The sequence below is a fragment of the Vidua chalybeata genome, chromosome 7 (assembly GCF_026979565.1).
Source record: "Vidua chalybeata isolate OUT-0048 chromosome 7, bVidCha1 merged haplotype, whole genome shotgun sequence".
Classification (NCBI taxonomy): domain Eukaryota; kingdom Metazoa; phylum Chordata; class Aves; order Passeriformes; family Viduidae; genus Vidua; species Vidua chalybeata.
The window spans coordinates 23,047,113-23,062,104 of record NC_071536.1 but is presented as its reverse complement, the minus strand read 5'-3'; the positions used below and the strand labels follow the sequence as shown (position 1 = coordinate 23,062,104).

At 50.2% G+C, this 14,992-nt stretch overlaps 1 protein-coding gene across 2 annotated transcripts in view; it reads left to right on the top strand.

Moving 5' to 3' along the window:
- The first annotated feature begins 6 nt into the window (after positions 1–6).
- The window catches only part of SLC4A3 (solute carrier family 4 member 3), a 31,943-nt gene continuing 16,957 nt past the window's right edge, over positions 7–14,992 (top strand). For both annotated transcript variants that reach the window (XM_053947698.1, XM_053947697.1), the window contains exons 1-6: positions 7–69; positions 4,988–5,128; positions 6,361–6,517; positions 10,050–10,384; positions 10,810–10,952; positions 11,551–11,762. In XM_053947698.1, the coding sequence (XP_053803673.1) occupies positions 5,075–5,128; positions 6,361–6,517; positions 10,050–10,384; positions 10,810–10,952; positions 11,551–11,762 (901 nt within the window). In that variant the 5' untranslated portion in view covers positions 7–69; positions 4,988–5,074. The remainder of the gene's footprint in view (positions 70–4,987; positions 5,129–6,360; positions 6,518–10,049; positions 10,385–10,809; positions 10,953–11,550; positions 11,763–14,992) is intronic.

The following is a 14,992-nucleotide window of genomic DNA, read 5'->3' as shown; positions in this document are numbered from 1 at the left end:
CGGCGGGGCCGGGGCGCGGCGCGGCGGCGGCGGCAGCGGCGGGCGGCTCTCCTGCTCCGGCGGTGTGAGGTACGGGCCGGAGGCGGGGGGGGGGTGGGTTGTCTCTGGGTTGTCCCTGGGTTGTCCCTGCGCTGCTGCCCCGGCTGCAGCAGCTCCGCCTGGCTGCCCTGCCCCGGCCCGTCTGCGGAGCGCTCCGGTGCCGCACGGTGCGTGGCGCGGTGCGGGTGGCTGCCGGTGCGGGGCATGGTGCATGGCATGGCACGGTGCGGGGCGGTGCATGGCACGGGGCACGGCACAGCACGCAGCGCGGTGCTCGGGCTGGATGCGGCGCGGCTTGGAGCAGTCCCGCGCTCCGCACCGTACGGGCTTGCAAGGCACGGCAGGGACGTGGTGCAGTGACCCCCGTGGCTGTCTGTGTCCCTTACCTTCCCCGACTGTACGTGTGTCTGTCAGAGCCGTCCGTGCGTCCAGTGGAGGGGTGGCTTATTGTTACTGTCTGGTGTTGGCACTTCGTTCTGGAGTGAATTTTGTTCCGTGTGTTCGTTTATGTGTCTGTGGACCATGCAGGCTCCGTCCCGTGTGGTACCCTACGAAGGGCCTGTTGTGAGGGAGAGTCACGGAACAGACGGTGCTTCAGGAATGAATGGCTGTGATGGTTCATCCAGGGTAGTTCAGCGGAGTATAGGATTCATTGAAATATTTAAGCCTTCTAAAGTGTTTGTGTAATAATACAAATTTCAACATAGCCATGTGGGAGAGAGATCCACAGGTTAAAACCTTCATGCCACAAAACTTTGTGTGTTTACTGTCTTATGTGTTGCCTTTTCATTCTGGTATGTGTGTCTTGTTCCTCGACCATGACAGAGGAGAGGTAGGGGCAGTGCAGCCCACTCCTGTTTCTCGTTTGGCTTTGAGGCTGTGAGCGTCACAGTAGCATCCAAATGCAGCAGCACCCCTCCTGCTCCTTTTCTCCGTGGACACGCACATCAGTATTTCTTCCCAGGAAAATCTTCCAAGGCCTCTAATCCTTCTCCTTTGTGAGCTCTTCCCGTCTGTGTCTATCAGCCAGTCCCTTCTCCTCCCCTGTCCTCAAACCAGCTTTGCCCCTGTGGCTTTATCCTTATCTTAACATCCATTCCTAGTCTAGACACTCCACAGCTAAATTATTCTCAGCCAATGGCCAAGAGATTAAGGAAGAGCTGAGGAGATGGATGTGGGACCTGATGGCCCACAGAGCTGGGGCAGCCTGCCTGTCGTGCTGTCCTGCGTTACTGACTCCTTTGTTGCAAAGGGACAGTGTGAACTGCTCGCCTCAGCCCTCAAAGATATGCCAAATTGCATTTTTCTCAGCAAAACAGGGAAGCACTGGCACTGTGAAGCAGCCTTTGGGGATGAGGGGGAGCCCCGCTGGAGTCCCTGTGAGCAACATGTGGGAGATGCTGTAGCTGCCAGCATTGCAGGGACATGCCTGCTCACTTTCCTTCAGAATCTGTTAAGCCTAGATGGTCAGTACAATGGTCAGTACAAGGTATGGTGATTTTTGTGAGCCAGTTCTGTTTACTGATGTGCTTGTGGAGAGAGTGGGGATGTGTGAGTGTACACAGGTTGGCAGGCTGTGGATTTTTCTGGCTTCCCTTTGAATCTGGCCTGCTGGCATGACGCTTCTATTACTGAAAATTACTTCTAGCAGGAATGCTGAATCACGTACTCCCCATAACCAGGAGATACAGTAGGATAAAGGTATCAGTAATTTGCTTTTCTTTAGTGGTGTTTGTTTTTTTAGTTTCCCATTTTATCTTATGCTCTTCTTATGGCAACCCCGGCAGTGATGCCAGCAGGCTGGGCACTTCAGCATGGTGCTTATTAGGAGAATTCTGCCTGCTACTCCTTTTACGTTTCTATTTTAAATTTTAACCTATTCTTAAATCTCTTTATGAAGGGCTGCCTGACAAAAAAATAATCTTTAGCTGTGTTTTACACCCTTGAGATCTTTCCAGACTGCTGGTTTGTTCATTCCCCATCTTAGTCATCCCATATTGTGCTAGATAAAATTAGCTCCTAACCTTTCCTTATAAATCAATCCCTCTGGCCCACTGGCAGAATTTTGCTCTTCTCCAAATTCCATCTGTTGAGGGTGGTAGAAACGCCAGGCAGGATCCCGTAGGTTTCCATCCCACCTTCCTCCAGAGGTGGCACAAAGTAAGGGGCAAGTGGCCTCTAGTGGCCATGGACAGCCGTGAATGTGCCGAAGGGGAGCAGCAGTGCTTTCAGGCTGTGAGCTTTCCATTCTTCAGAAACAGGAGAGCTGGTAGGGTTAGAGAAGGAGAACACACCTCTCACCCTCACCTCCTCTCTCGTCCCTAAAGCGTCAGAGCCTTCCAACAGTTGGGCCCCAAGTCCTGCCGGCTTGAGGTGCCCACACATCGCATCCTGCTTTCACAGGGTGGTGAGTGGGGCATTGATGGAAACCCCATGGGTATCTTCCAGTCCCTCTGAAATTTCAAAGCAAGTCCCCAGGGCTCTCTTACTGCTACTACAGCTGTCTGGCTTTTAGCTGTTCAGCCTCATTAGAGTGATGGCTTCAGCATAATTCTAAATGTGCCGCTATGACGGGTAAAGAAAGACTCGGTGCTGGATTTTCCCTCCCTTTTAACTTCATTTAGGCAGTCGGGCTGTAGTTTTAAACTCAATATAATGTCTTAGAAAGCTGATGTCAGTAGAATATGTTGCACCCAGTAGTTCTCCAGGATGTGGGTTTCCTCCCTCCCAGAGCACAAAATGCCCCTGGAGACTCTGCCTTGCTTCATACCTAAGGTTAACGTCTGCTAACATACCTAAGGTTAACCTGAAACAAAGCACATTGCTTCACAACCCTGCTGGTAGCTTTAGTTTACTTCAAAGGCCCCATAAGGCATGTTAGTAGCACAGAGGTGAAGCTGAGCATTAGCATTTCTTCTATTAAATTACCTTTACTGTTTTACTAAGTCTTAGGGATTCTGCCTCTACAGGAGCTGCTGTCCAAAGCTCCATTATCTTTTTACCCCCTAAGTTATAGTCCTCGCAACACGTTTTTGCAGTCACTCTGTAGCTGTGAATGTTCTGTTCCTTAAAAATGTCCAATCCTTTCTTTAACAGTGGTGATGCCATGGCCCTGCAAAATGAGGTTCCCCTGACAGCTTTTCCCATTGGAATAAAATGTTCCCTGCCTTCAGTTTCAAAAGTATTGCTGTTTGTTTTCATGGAATTGTACCCTTTTCTTGAATTAAAAAAAAAAAAAAAAAAAAGTTAAAAAAAGACATGTATTAACCTTTATCATGCCTCCTACTAAAAGGATGGCCTGGATGCTGCATTTGCTGTTTAGATGTCTGTCTTGGCAGCCTATTTCTCTTGAGCTGTTGATGTCTTACTGAGGATAAAATTAGTGATGAGTCCAATGAAGTGTGTTTCAGGGGTTTCTTCCATTATGTTTTGCCTTGTTCCTGATAATTGGGAAGGTAGAGCAAAGGAGCATCCTTCATCAGTGGTCAGATTAGCTCCTTAAAATCTTGCCTTACAGATGGCCCTGGGATTTTTGGTTTGAATAAGCTCTTCATGTAGGCAGAGCAAGCAGACTGTGGACCTTCTGGAGATCTTCAAAGATAGAAGTGATGATGAAGTGGCCTTACTGGTTTCATCCTTAGACAGTCTTTAGTGTTTTAGTCATCTGTCTTGAACAGTGTCCCATGATAGGTACTTCAGATGAGATAGTAAGAAATCCTTCAGCAGATAGCCAGGACATAGACTGTAGTACTACTCCAAAGCCCTCACTCCAAAGCTTTCATAGCTGGAGAATAGCTTGTTTAACTTCTCTTAATTTTCTTTGTCATAAATATAACTCATTACCAGAGAGATGGCCAAGCTATCCTCTGACATTGCAGTGTTTTGCTCCTTGATGACATCATTGAAAAAAAAAAACGTTTTGTCAATTTTGAATTCATTTGTATTCTACCCTTGTAGTTTTAACAAATGTCCCTTTTCTTGTGCTGTGAGCTGAGGACACTTTGCTTCTCCCTGTGCCCAAATCACTGTGTATATGCTTACATCTTCTCTGTTACAGATGAGTTTTTTGGGATCAGTGTCTTCCCAGTGCCAGTCTCTGTACCATCTCCAGTTCCTCCTGTGCAGACCATGCTGTTGCAGTGTAAAGCAACACCGTGCTGCTTAGGCTGTGCTGCTGCTGTAGATGGTTTGACCAGAGATGTTTCTATGTTAGTTTGTATCCCAGTCCTTGTCAAGTGTAGCACCTCTTTGCCTTCCTCACCTGTAGTTGGATATTGAGCAGATTGTTCTTTTGTGCTGTCCTCAGGGACTTGTGTGTCCTTTAGCCCTGCCAGTGCTGACAGGGCACAGATCTGCAGCCTGAAGGTTGGTCTCTTTGCCTGGAACATGTATTGTTTTGTGTGTGGCGTTTGAATGATGAACTGTTTGTCCTTGTCCTATCTCTGTGGTCTGCACAGCTCTCTCTGTGGTTCCTTCTGGCCTTTTTTGAGATCTGTCCAGTTAAAGCTAGGTGCCACAGGACCACTCTGCTGCCTGCTCCTGGCATGTACTCCCAGCACCTGATCTCTCCGACTTTTTCTTTCCCTGGTGGTCAGTCACACCCCAGCTTTGCACTGGTGTTCTGCTGCAGAGGTGGCTGAGCAGGAAGCTTTTCTTTCTCTTGCATAGCCCATGCAGGAGCTATATATAGCTGCTGTCTCCATTGGCCCCTCTGACCTTTCAGAGAAGGACAGGATCCCATCTATCCCTGATCAGCTGGAGCTGGTGGCCAAAGCAGCGTGGGCTGGGCCACTTGCCCCTGCACACTGCTGGGGAGAGGCCTGTCCTAGTGATGCCAGGGAGGTTCTCAAAGGGCTGCTGAGGTGACCTCTGGATCAGGAGCCAGGGGCTTGAGGGCAGTGGCCAGCAGTCTCCCACGACATTCCCTTGTCCTGCCCTCTCTCCACAGGTTATGCCACTCTCCAGGTTTGCTGGGTGCCTGCCGGTGAAAGAGAAGGGTTGATATTTTGCCCAGGCCCTTAGGTCCTGAACCAAAATGGCAGCTGGAGAGTCCCCTCCCGTAAGAGATGTCTTCATCGACTTGCAGCAGGTGAGGTGGGAATCCAGCAGCAGCAGCAGCGGGGCCGTCTCTTCCCCGGGGACCGTGCTCCTGCCAGCTCAGAGCAGGACTGGTGTCCCGGCAGCGTGCTGCAGTAGGAGACACAGCCTGCGTTTACCGGGGACAGGTCTGCACGAAGCGTGCCCCAAGGCTGCCCACGAGCCCCTGTCCTCTCCACACAGACAGCAAACTGTGGCCCAGAAAAGGCCAGAGATTGCTCTGTGAGATCCCTGCACCTTCACATGCCATTGGGTAGGGTATGCAAGTGACAGGAGGCGCTGATTAGCTTGAAAACAGACTGTCCCCATTTGGGCTGGGCTTGGGACACCTGTGCTAAGGTGAGAGGAGAAGCAGTCTCACCCACAGACACAAAGCTGCTCCTAGGCCACAGCTAAGAACAGGGATGTGAGGAGAGGGATCTCTCAGCTAAAGCTGCCTTGCTCCCTCTTTCTGCCTAGCAGATTTGTCACAGTTGGGCCTCCTCCTGTTTCCATGGAAACATGGGAGTCCACAACAGCTCCGCGCTGGCATTTCGGCTATATTGATGGAAAATTTTACCATCTGCAGCTGCTCAGGAGAAAGAAAGAAAAAAAGAAAGGCCAGGGGGCACCTGGTGATACTCATGTCAGGGCACTTCCACCAGCAAAAGGCAGAGAAGTTCCCATTGCCTGAAACAGGAAGAAAATGGGCAGAAAAGCCTGAAGAAGGCATCCAAGAGGAACGGGGAGTCTCTAGATGTGTGGAGGGGAGGTGGGAAGGCACAGGGTGGTCACTGACCCGAGGGCAACTCACCAGAGCAGGGATGTTGTCTCCCAAGGGGAAATACATAGTAGGTCTAAGAATGAGAGAGATGGCAGACTGGGCAAAGGAAAGACTAGAGAGCAGCAGTTAAATGTGAGGAGAGAGAAATTCCAGCCAAACAAAAGCTACGCATTTCATCTAATGGGAAAAACAGGCACTGGCACATTCCCTTGATACCTGCCACTCAAGAGAGGTGTGGAGGACCACAAAGGTATCCCTGCAGAGTGTGCCTTGGAGCTTGATGATCTGTTCTGGCACTTGGTTTTGAGCAGAGCTATGCCTCTATGTGAGAAATTATGCCCCAGGCCTGTTGTATGGAGCCTGGTGCTCTTTAGCAAGCTGGCACTGTTGGAAGGGCAGGAGGATCTAGAGGGCTTTAGGGGTCTGCCGTGTTTGATTCTTACCTGGCGGTTTCTGTGCAGGGCAGAGATGACGCAGAGAAAGCCTCTCCTGGTGCCGAGGACGATGAGGACTTGGATAAGACTTTGTCAATCGAGAGATTTGGGGACCTGATAAGCAAGTCAGCATCAAGCAATCTGGAGAAGCAAAGTCGCAGCTACAGTGAGAGAGATTTTGAATGTATGTAGGTTTTGAAACACTGTACCCCCTTCCACCCTCACTACCAGCCCTCACTCAGTCCCACCTGCTCTGCAGCCTTGTGGCAGGACTGCAGATTGTATTAGCCTGCTATTCGCTTCCTTCCTCCAGAGTGTTCCCAAGGTGCTATGTACACACAGTTTAGCACCAGTGCCCACGGCCTGTTTCCAGTCTGTTCCTGTTTTCTCTGTCTCCATGGGCATAGCTACTGCACAGCTCACCCAGCAGCCGTAGCACAGCCCAGGGTGTTTGTTCACCTCCTAGACCAGTCTCTGAGACCTCTGCAGCTACTTCCCCAAGTTGAAATTTCCAGTTTAGAATATTTTTTTCTTCCATGTGGCTGCAAAGAAACATCCAAACATGACCAGAAGCCACGCTGTCCTCCCCAGTCTGAAAGCAGATGGCTCCAGTCAGACATGCCTGTGTATTTCTAAATAGCACTCAAGAATCCATTGGGCTTATCTGATCAAAGAAAGGAACTGCAAAATAAAAATGGAGTGTGAATTTAAAGTGCTGTAGTTATCTCACATGAATTCATCTGAGCAGCATATCTATTCCTCTATCTGCTCTTTCATGATGAAGGCAGCTGGTCTGCCCAAAGTCACTTCGGGTGTTAAATGAGAATGTAACAACAAGAGTGACCATAAGCTATTGCCTGGTGTAGGTGGGTTATGTTACTTTGTAGTAACAGCAGTGAAAGGCAGGAAGAGGCCCCCATCCAGCAGCCTGTTTGTGTGGCAGACACGTAGCAATGGTTGGGAGATTTTCCCAGTCAGTGGCTCTCCACAGTCACATACTGCTTCTTTTCCAGCTTGGCTTTGATGAAATACAACCTTGGGAACATTATGTCCCAAGTACATCACCAGGCTGTTTTCTGCTTGGCCACTCATTTCCAATGGCTGTTATAAAAGTCTATTACTGTAGTGCACCTCAGCTGCTGGTTTTTTGCCTGTGTCATTTCTCTACAGAGGCTCCATTCAAATAGCACTTCCCATCTGGGCTCACAGTCACTCATGCACATGGCTGCAAGGTGCTGATAGCTTTGCTGTGGGTTGAATTCCTGTCCTGTGCCCGTAGGACCTACCTGCTCAGAAGCTCTGCCTGTGTGCACAGCTGTGCTGGTTGGCTTGGAGGACATGGATGATCTGCTTGAGCATGCATGGCAGAAGCTTTTTGAAAATTTGACGAGAGATTTGTACTGTTTGGGGTTGGGTTTTTCCCCCTTATTAATAGGAGAATAATTTTTCTTTTGTCAGAATCAAGCTTGTTTTCCTCTGAACTCCTGATGTATTTCTATTGTCTAGGGCTACAACCACCCTGGTTATCAAAAGCTTTATGCAGTTTGTATTCATAAAGCTGGAAGATCTGGTTAGGTCATTAGGCTTCTAAAGATAACATACCAGCCCATAGAGGTGAATGTTCTCTGGGCTTAGAAATGTTTCCTGCTCCAGTCGAAGCCAGGAATTCCTAATATGTAGGCTCTTCCTTCTGGGCTCCCTATCTAAATTATTTTTCATATCTCTTGTATCAAGTTCACCAAGAAATGTAATCAAACATCTGGGACACTAGTTTGGCAGTAACTTTCCATACAGGCAGGCAGTGCAAGGAAGGGAGCGGGGAGGGAGAGCAGGGACTGGATGCACAGGAGGCCAAGGAGGAAGAAGAGGTATGAATCCTTTTGTGTTTGGGAGAGGTGTGTTTTTCTCACCTCCAGACCACCTCTGGGGAGATGTGATCAGTTGACCTGAGGAAGGCTGAGTGCAGGGGTGAAGAGAAGAGTAGTGCTCCCCTCTTCTGTGCCAGATCACACACCATCACTGCCCTTCCCTGCAGCCCAAGGCTTCAGTTTCCTTCTGAGCCAAAACATAAATGTTTCTGTTTTGGACTGGAGTGAACAAGCCAGAAGGGAAAGATGGGCTGTGTCCTCATCAGCAGCTTTGTGCTGTCGAAGGAGCAATGTGTGTATAGTTGGGGTCTTCCTTGCTTCTTATATTAGAAATTCGTGCCTGACCTACCTGTGTCATGCTATGGAAGTACAGCTGCAGAACAGGAGGGTCTGTCTTCCACATCTTGTGAATGAAATGGGGTACACCCAGTTAAGTCAAAGAAAAAAACACTTTTGAGAGAAAAGTGTTTATAAAGTGCCCAAACTCTTTCCAATGTGCAGATGTCTGACTATTCTAAATCTCCTCTAATCTTGCCACAAGCTGCTTCTTCTGAACCAGGGGGATGTGTGAAATATCCCTGCTGTTCCCAAGGGGGGAAACAAGGGAGAAAAGACTTGAGAAACCAAAGGAAAGGAAACATGACAGCAGAACAATGAACCTGCCTGGCTCTCCCAGGGAGAAGGTTACAGCCTACATTGAAAATGTCCTTTGAAGGTAGTTTTCACTATAAACAAATTTTGCTGCCATGTCACAGGAAAGCTGGGAAGGAACCAAATCTAAACCGTCTGGAAACAATTGTTCAGGAAGAGCTGCCGAGCAACACCCCCTTGCCAAGTGGCTAGTGCCCCCCTGATTTCAGCCGCTCCGGGTGCAGCCCCAGGACCTGTGCATCCTGCAGACTGTCTGTGGGAGGCTTTGTGCCTGCAACTAGCCTTGGCAGCAGTGGCTTCTCTTTCTCTCACAGTGGGATGCTGAGCTTACCCTGTTCCCTGCCTGGTGTGTTGCCTTCGTTTTGGATTGAAGGCTCAGAAATGCCCTTAATTTCTTCTCATTCTGTAATTCCCATGACACCCAGGTCAAGCCTGTATGAATTTCTCTTTGTAGATTAGTTTAAAGAAGAGTCCTTCTGCCCTGTTTCTTTACCCTGGTTTTTAAAAGACAGCCTCCTAACTGAACCTGAATTTCAGAGGCTGGTACAACACATGCCCTCAAAGTACCTGGGATTTGGACTTAGGTTACTTCTGCACTGTTGTTCTTGTGGCTGTGTAGGAGGAACTTTCTGTCAAAGCCTGGAGGATAAATAAGCTACATCTATTCAACTCAAAGAAACATTATGCAGAAAAGAAATCATTATCATTTAGGATGGAAAAGACCTTTAAGATCATCAAGTCCAACTGTAAACCTAACACCAAGTCCACCACTAAGTCATGGCCTAACTACTGACTAAAAGGTCCCAAAAAAGTTTGTAAAGGGCCCAAATTATGCTTGTTTGAGGATGCGAGAAACATCTCCCCATGTTTAGGAAGGGGACGTTGCCTGTGGCAGGTCACTGCAGCTCTGCACAGCCATGCAAATGGCTTTTGGCAACACAGGGAGAGTGCTGTCTTCCCCTGGGCAGTGGAGCTGTGTTGGGGTGATTTGGTATTGCACAGGGGCTGTGTCCCCACCTATCCCAGGCTGGACACAGCCTGCTGCATCACTGAAAGAGCTTTGCTATGTCCCTGTGGGCTGGTGGCTCTCCTTGCCCTTCCTGGCCCTTGATCTTCAGACCATGCTGTTTCCTGGAGGGGCGCCTGGCAGGTTCCTCCCAGCCTCTTCCTGCCCCTGACTCTCTTTTTCTCTCTCAGTCCACCGCCAAACCTCGCACCACATCCATCATCCCCTTTCCACTCACCTCCCTTCTGCCCTCAAGTTCCAAAAGAGGCCACCCCGTGCCAGCAGGAGGAAAAAAAGGAGGAGGAAAAAGAAGAAAACCTCAATACCTCCCTCAGAGGTGACCCCCACCATCCAGGAAGAGGACGAGGAGGGAGGAGAAGAGGAGGAAGAAGAGGAAGAAGAAGAAGAGGAAGAAGGAGAATCTGAGGCAGAGGAGGTCCAGGAGAAAGAAATCTCTGCAGAATCTGAGGCCGAAGCTCGTGGGAAGGACACATCCCCTAAGCTGGAGTCCCCAAGCAAACCAAAGGCAAGGCCAGGACATGCCTATCTGGATGGGGCTTGGAGTCTGGAGGGAGGTGGTAGGAGGGTGCCAGCAAGTATGCTGCTCAGGGATAAGAAGTTGTAGCTGTGCAGTATTGTGGGAAGAGGGTTTTTGTCCTTGCCGAGTAGAGATGACCACCAAAGGACAGTGACAGGTAAGTCATTGCTTGGTGTGGGTGCAGGGGTGGGTGGGTGTGCATGAGCATTTTGGGGCTATAAGACCCATGGGGGAAGATCAGTATGTCAGTTCTTAAGTTTTATAGTATAGTGGAGGGCTCAATATGACCAGTCCCAGGGTATGGGGCATGTGGGGAAAGTCATTGTGGCCCATTTTGGGGAGGATCTGTGTGCCAAGGATTGGGGTGAAGGCTGTCTGCCCAGCTCTTGCTGTCAGGACTGTTGTCTCTGCAGTTCACTGTTGGCAGCGATGAGGAGGAGTCCAGCAGCACTCCAGCTCCCGCGCAGTTCCATGTGGAGGAGGAGTGTGGCATCCTGTCCCCCATGCCTCGCTTTGCTGACCTGCTGCAGGACAAGGGCCCTGCCTCTCTCCACAGGTAGGTGAGCAGTGCCAATCTGCCTGCTGCTCTCCCCACCTCAAGGTCACTGCACAGAGTCTGTCCTCAGGGACAGTGGCTAAGCACAGCCACTAAACTTGCCTGCTGAGTCGGAAGGGACATAGGCCCCAGAGGGAGAGCATCTCTGAGCACAAGGGCTGCTCTCTGGTGGGATGATGATTCCATGAGACTCCTGCAACCTCCCTGGGTCCATGACATCCCCGTAGTGCAGGGTTAGAGGCACTGGGCTGCACACCTGGTATGCCTGGAGTACTCCAGGTACACGTGGAGTACCCTTCCTCCCAGGTAACTTGTGCTGTCGTGCTGAGCTGCAAGCTGGGAAGCCCCAGGAGGGGACCATGAGGCCATCGACTCAGGCGTAGGTCCCTGACACTGGGCACAAGCTGATCCCACTCTCTGGTAGGGAAGAGGAGGAGCAGAAGGAGCAGCCTTTAGGTTTTGCAGGAGACGACTCCTGGCCCTGCTCCTTCTCAGGGGCTTGCTGGTCAGGGCTGGGCCATGGGACCCCAACCCCTGAGGGCCACTGCCCATTCTCATTCACCCTGCTTACTACTGTCAGTCTCTTTGGTTCCTACAGCCCCCCCGGGTCTCGAGAGCGTCTGTCACGTGGGTGGGAGAAGCGCAAGGCCTGGGGCCAGGTGGCGAGTGGACAACGGGTCACCTACGACTTGAAGGAAAGGATGTGCATCGGCAGCATGACCACCCTGGAGAGTGCGGCGTACCAGCGCGTCCCCACAGACGAGGCCGAGGCCCAGATGCTGGCATCTGCTGACTTGGACGGCATGAAAAGTGAGGCTTTACAACACTACCTGCATTACCAGTGCGTGTGTCCCTTTGTCCCGTGCTGCTCTTGCCCTCCCCTAGCAGCCCTCAGGCATGGTCTTCAGCCTGCCGCAGGACCTGGTCCTCACCTTCTTGTTCCCCAGATCCTTCTTTTCCGGCAGTGTCTCATCTCTGTCAGCTTTGCATTGTCCACAGTGCTGATCCTCATGTTTTCAGCATCTCTACTCCCACCTAGCCCATGGATGCCTGCTCCACCACCCACCCCCCTGTCCTCTCCAGTTCAGGGTTCCCAGCATTTCCCTGAGACCCAGCTCTATCCTCTCCTGACACACTTTCCCAGTGATCAGCCCTCTGTGTGACACGCTGCCAGTTCTGCTATTGCAGAAAACCTGAGGTGAGGAGCCTCCCCTCTCCTCTGCTCTCCTGGCAGAGGCAGCTGCCTCCTCTGGAGCGCCTCAGAGTGGGACTGCCCCTGTGCATGGCAGGAGGACAAGAGACAAGAGACGTCATGGAAATGCACGCTCCGGGCCTGAGGACATGGAGAATTCAATAGGTTGCTCTGCAGGCTGGAGAGGGAGGGAGACACCAGAGGGGAGTGAGGGAGAAAAGCGGTGCTGCACATGCAGCCTGGCTGTGCCCGGGCCACGGGTGCCTCATTCCTGGGCATCTGGCACAAGACCCTACGGAAAAGCGAGGACCCTGCTCTGGAGGAGCTGGTGGGCAGCCCCCCACAGAAGAATCCCTGGGTGGAGCCAGTCTTCCTGGAACCTCATCAGTCCTCGGGGCTGCTGTAGCTGGCACCTTCATGCCCTGTGAGCAGGGGAGCGAGGCACCGGGGCTGGCCCCAGGGCTCTGGTGAAGCCCCCCAGGGGGGCAGCTTGCTTTCCACACATCATCCTGGCTATGCTGGCTCCTCATCTGAAGGCGTGTCGTTCATGACTCCTGACCCCTGACCTTCACAAGGACAACATGACAACCCTTCAAGAGAGAGAGAAGCCAGCAAAGGAATCAGAAGGGGGCAGCAGCCCAGAGGTAGTGATAAGCACCTGTATTCGCAACTCACTCAGCTATGAAGACTTTGATGAATTTGCCTTCAATTTTGAAGACTATGATTTATGGGAGGCCATCAGAAACCATCTGGGCTACCCAGGCGGGGAGCCCACCTGTAAGTACCAGAGCAGTGACCCCATGGTTGCAGCTGTAGATCAGAGCCCCCAGCTACAGTGCGTAACCCCCTCCTGTGTTTGTTGTCTGTACCCTCTCCACGTCAGGTTGGTCTTCTAGTTTAGAGGAAGTACAGTCTGCCCCACTGTGTGTCTGGGGACACCAGAGGAGCTGCCTGATGCCTGTGTGTCTGTGTGAGGTCTTAGTACCAATGTGTTGTAATGCTGAGGTGCTTTCCTGTGTGTGTCTCGCTCGAGCAGCTCCAGAGGCAGCTGCATCTTGCTGTTTCTGCTTATCAGGATGTGGCCCATGCCGTGGGCAGAGAAAAAGCAGCTGCTCTGAAGTGTGTATAAGGACAAAGAGATTTCCCCTTCCATTTGTAGCACAAGGTGACAGTGTGCTGCTGCTCTTTTTGCTGGAATTTGAGTTGAGGTGCAGATCTGACAGCAGAGGTGGGTATCAGGTTCTAGCTCTGCACTGTAGCCTAATTACCCAAAGAAAAACTTTGTATCTGCATGCTTGAGCATGGCTGTGAAACTAGCTGATGGCAGGCTGGCTGGGGTGCCTGGACGGGAGAAAAGAGGAAGAAAGGAAGCAAGTGTGGGAAAAGCAGGGAAGAATAGCAATCTGGAGAGTCAAAAATGTCTTCCTGTTCTCTGCATCTGTTTCTGTACCTTCACATCCCTTGCAGAGCAATCTCTGAGCCATCTCGGAGACCGTGGAGAAACCAGAGCCTCACTCCCATCTCTCACAGGGGTCCTTCCTTGGTACATGATGCTAAAAGGTGGCCCACCTTGGGAGTGATACTGTTCATAGCCATGGCTCATGGGTGACTGTCCAAATGTCCTCATCTGGATCATGTGTTAATTTTTCAAGGGATTTTAGGAGTGCACATGGGAGGGTGATGTCCCAGAACTATCCCACTAAACAGCTTTCCACAGAAAACTGGGAAAGCAGAGTGAATGTAACAGAAGCTCAGGATGCTTTGGTTCAGCTTCTGCCTCTGCCACAGACTGTTTGATCTTGGGCAAAAAACTTAATTTGCCCTGCCTCTCAGTCCCAGAATCGTGTTCTCTTTGTCATCTGTTCCATCTTTACAAGCCTTCAGGAAAAGAACATCTTCCTATGTGCTTCTGTAGGGACCAGCTAGGTGGGGATTAGCTTCTGGCTGTTACAGTAACAAGTCTGCTACTTGTTACTGTAAATTGATAGAGCATATAATAGTAGCAAAGTTCAAAATAGAAACCTGGAGTAAAATGGTCCCATCAGCTGTCCCAAGATGAATGAATTACAAATTAAAAGTGTGAAGAAATTGTTCCAGGTTCACCTTGGAAAACATGGATATTCTTGGGAAGGTAGAAGGGGCAGATCACTCTGCAAGGTGTGATAATGCATCACTTACAAAGTGGGGAAATTGAGCTCTCTAATAGTTAACACTTTCATTGATTGCTACAGTTTATACTGTAGGTGCACTATACAGTCAACTCTTAATTATTTCTGTATAATGAATTCACATTGTGGATTAATCCTGCAGAGAGGTATGACAGAGTCAGATATGGCTGAGACACCAGAGTCTATTTTGTGCAGAGCCAGTTCACTTTCAGCCAGTGCCACTTGCCCAGCTATTTACTCCATGACAATGCCTCTTCCAGGACCAGCTCAGATCCAGGAGGAATATATTTTGAACAGAATGGAGTCCTTGGTCTCCTTGCATTCTTTTAAGTGTTGGGAGCATGGGGAGTGCTGGACCTGGACACCTGGTTGGCAGCAGGGATGAGCTATCCCTATCACACTGAACTTAGAATCAGCCAGGAGAGACTTGGGCTCTGTGCAGGACAGGGCAGTAGCTTTTTCCAGAAGCCAGCATGGGGCTGTGTCTTACAGTATGTTGATTAGCATTTCATTTAGTCTAGTTTTAAATATTTTAGGAATCTGAGTTTTAAGTGTCTTTTTATATATTTCAAGAGTCCAAGTTTAAAATATCTTTTTTTCTTGCTATAACTTAACCATTGGGGTGGATGGGCAGTGTGCATTATCTTTGTGATGCCAGGATAGCAGGTTGCTCTCTAGTA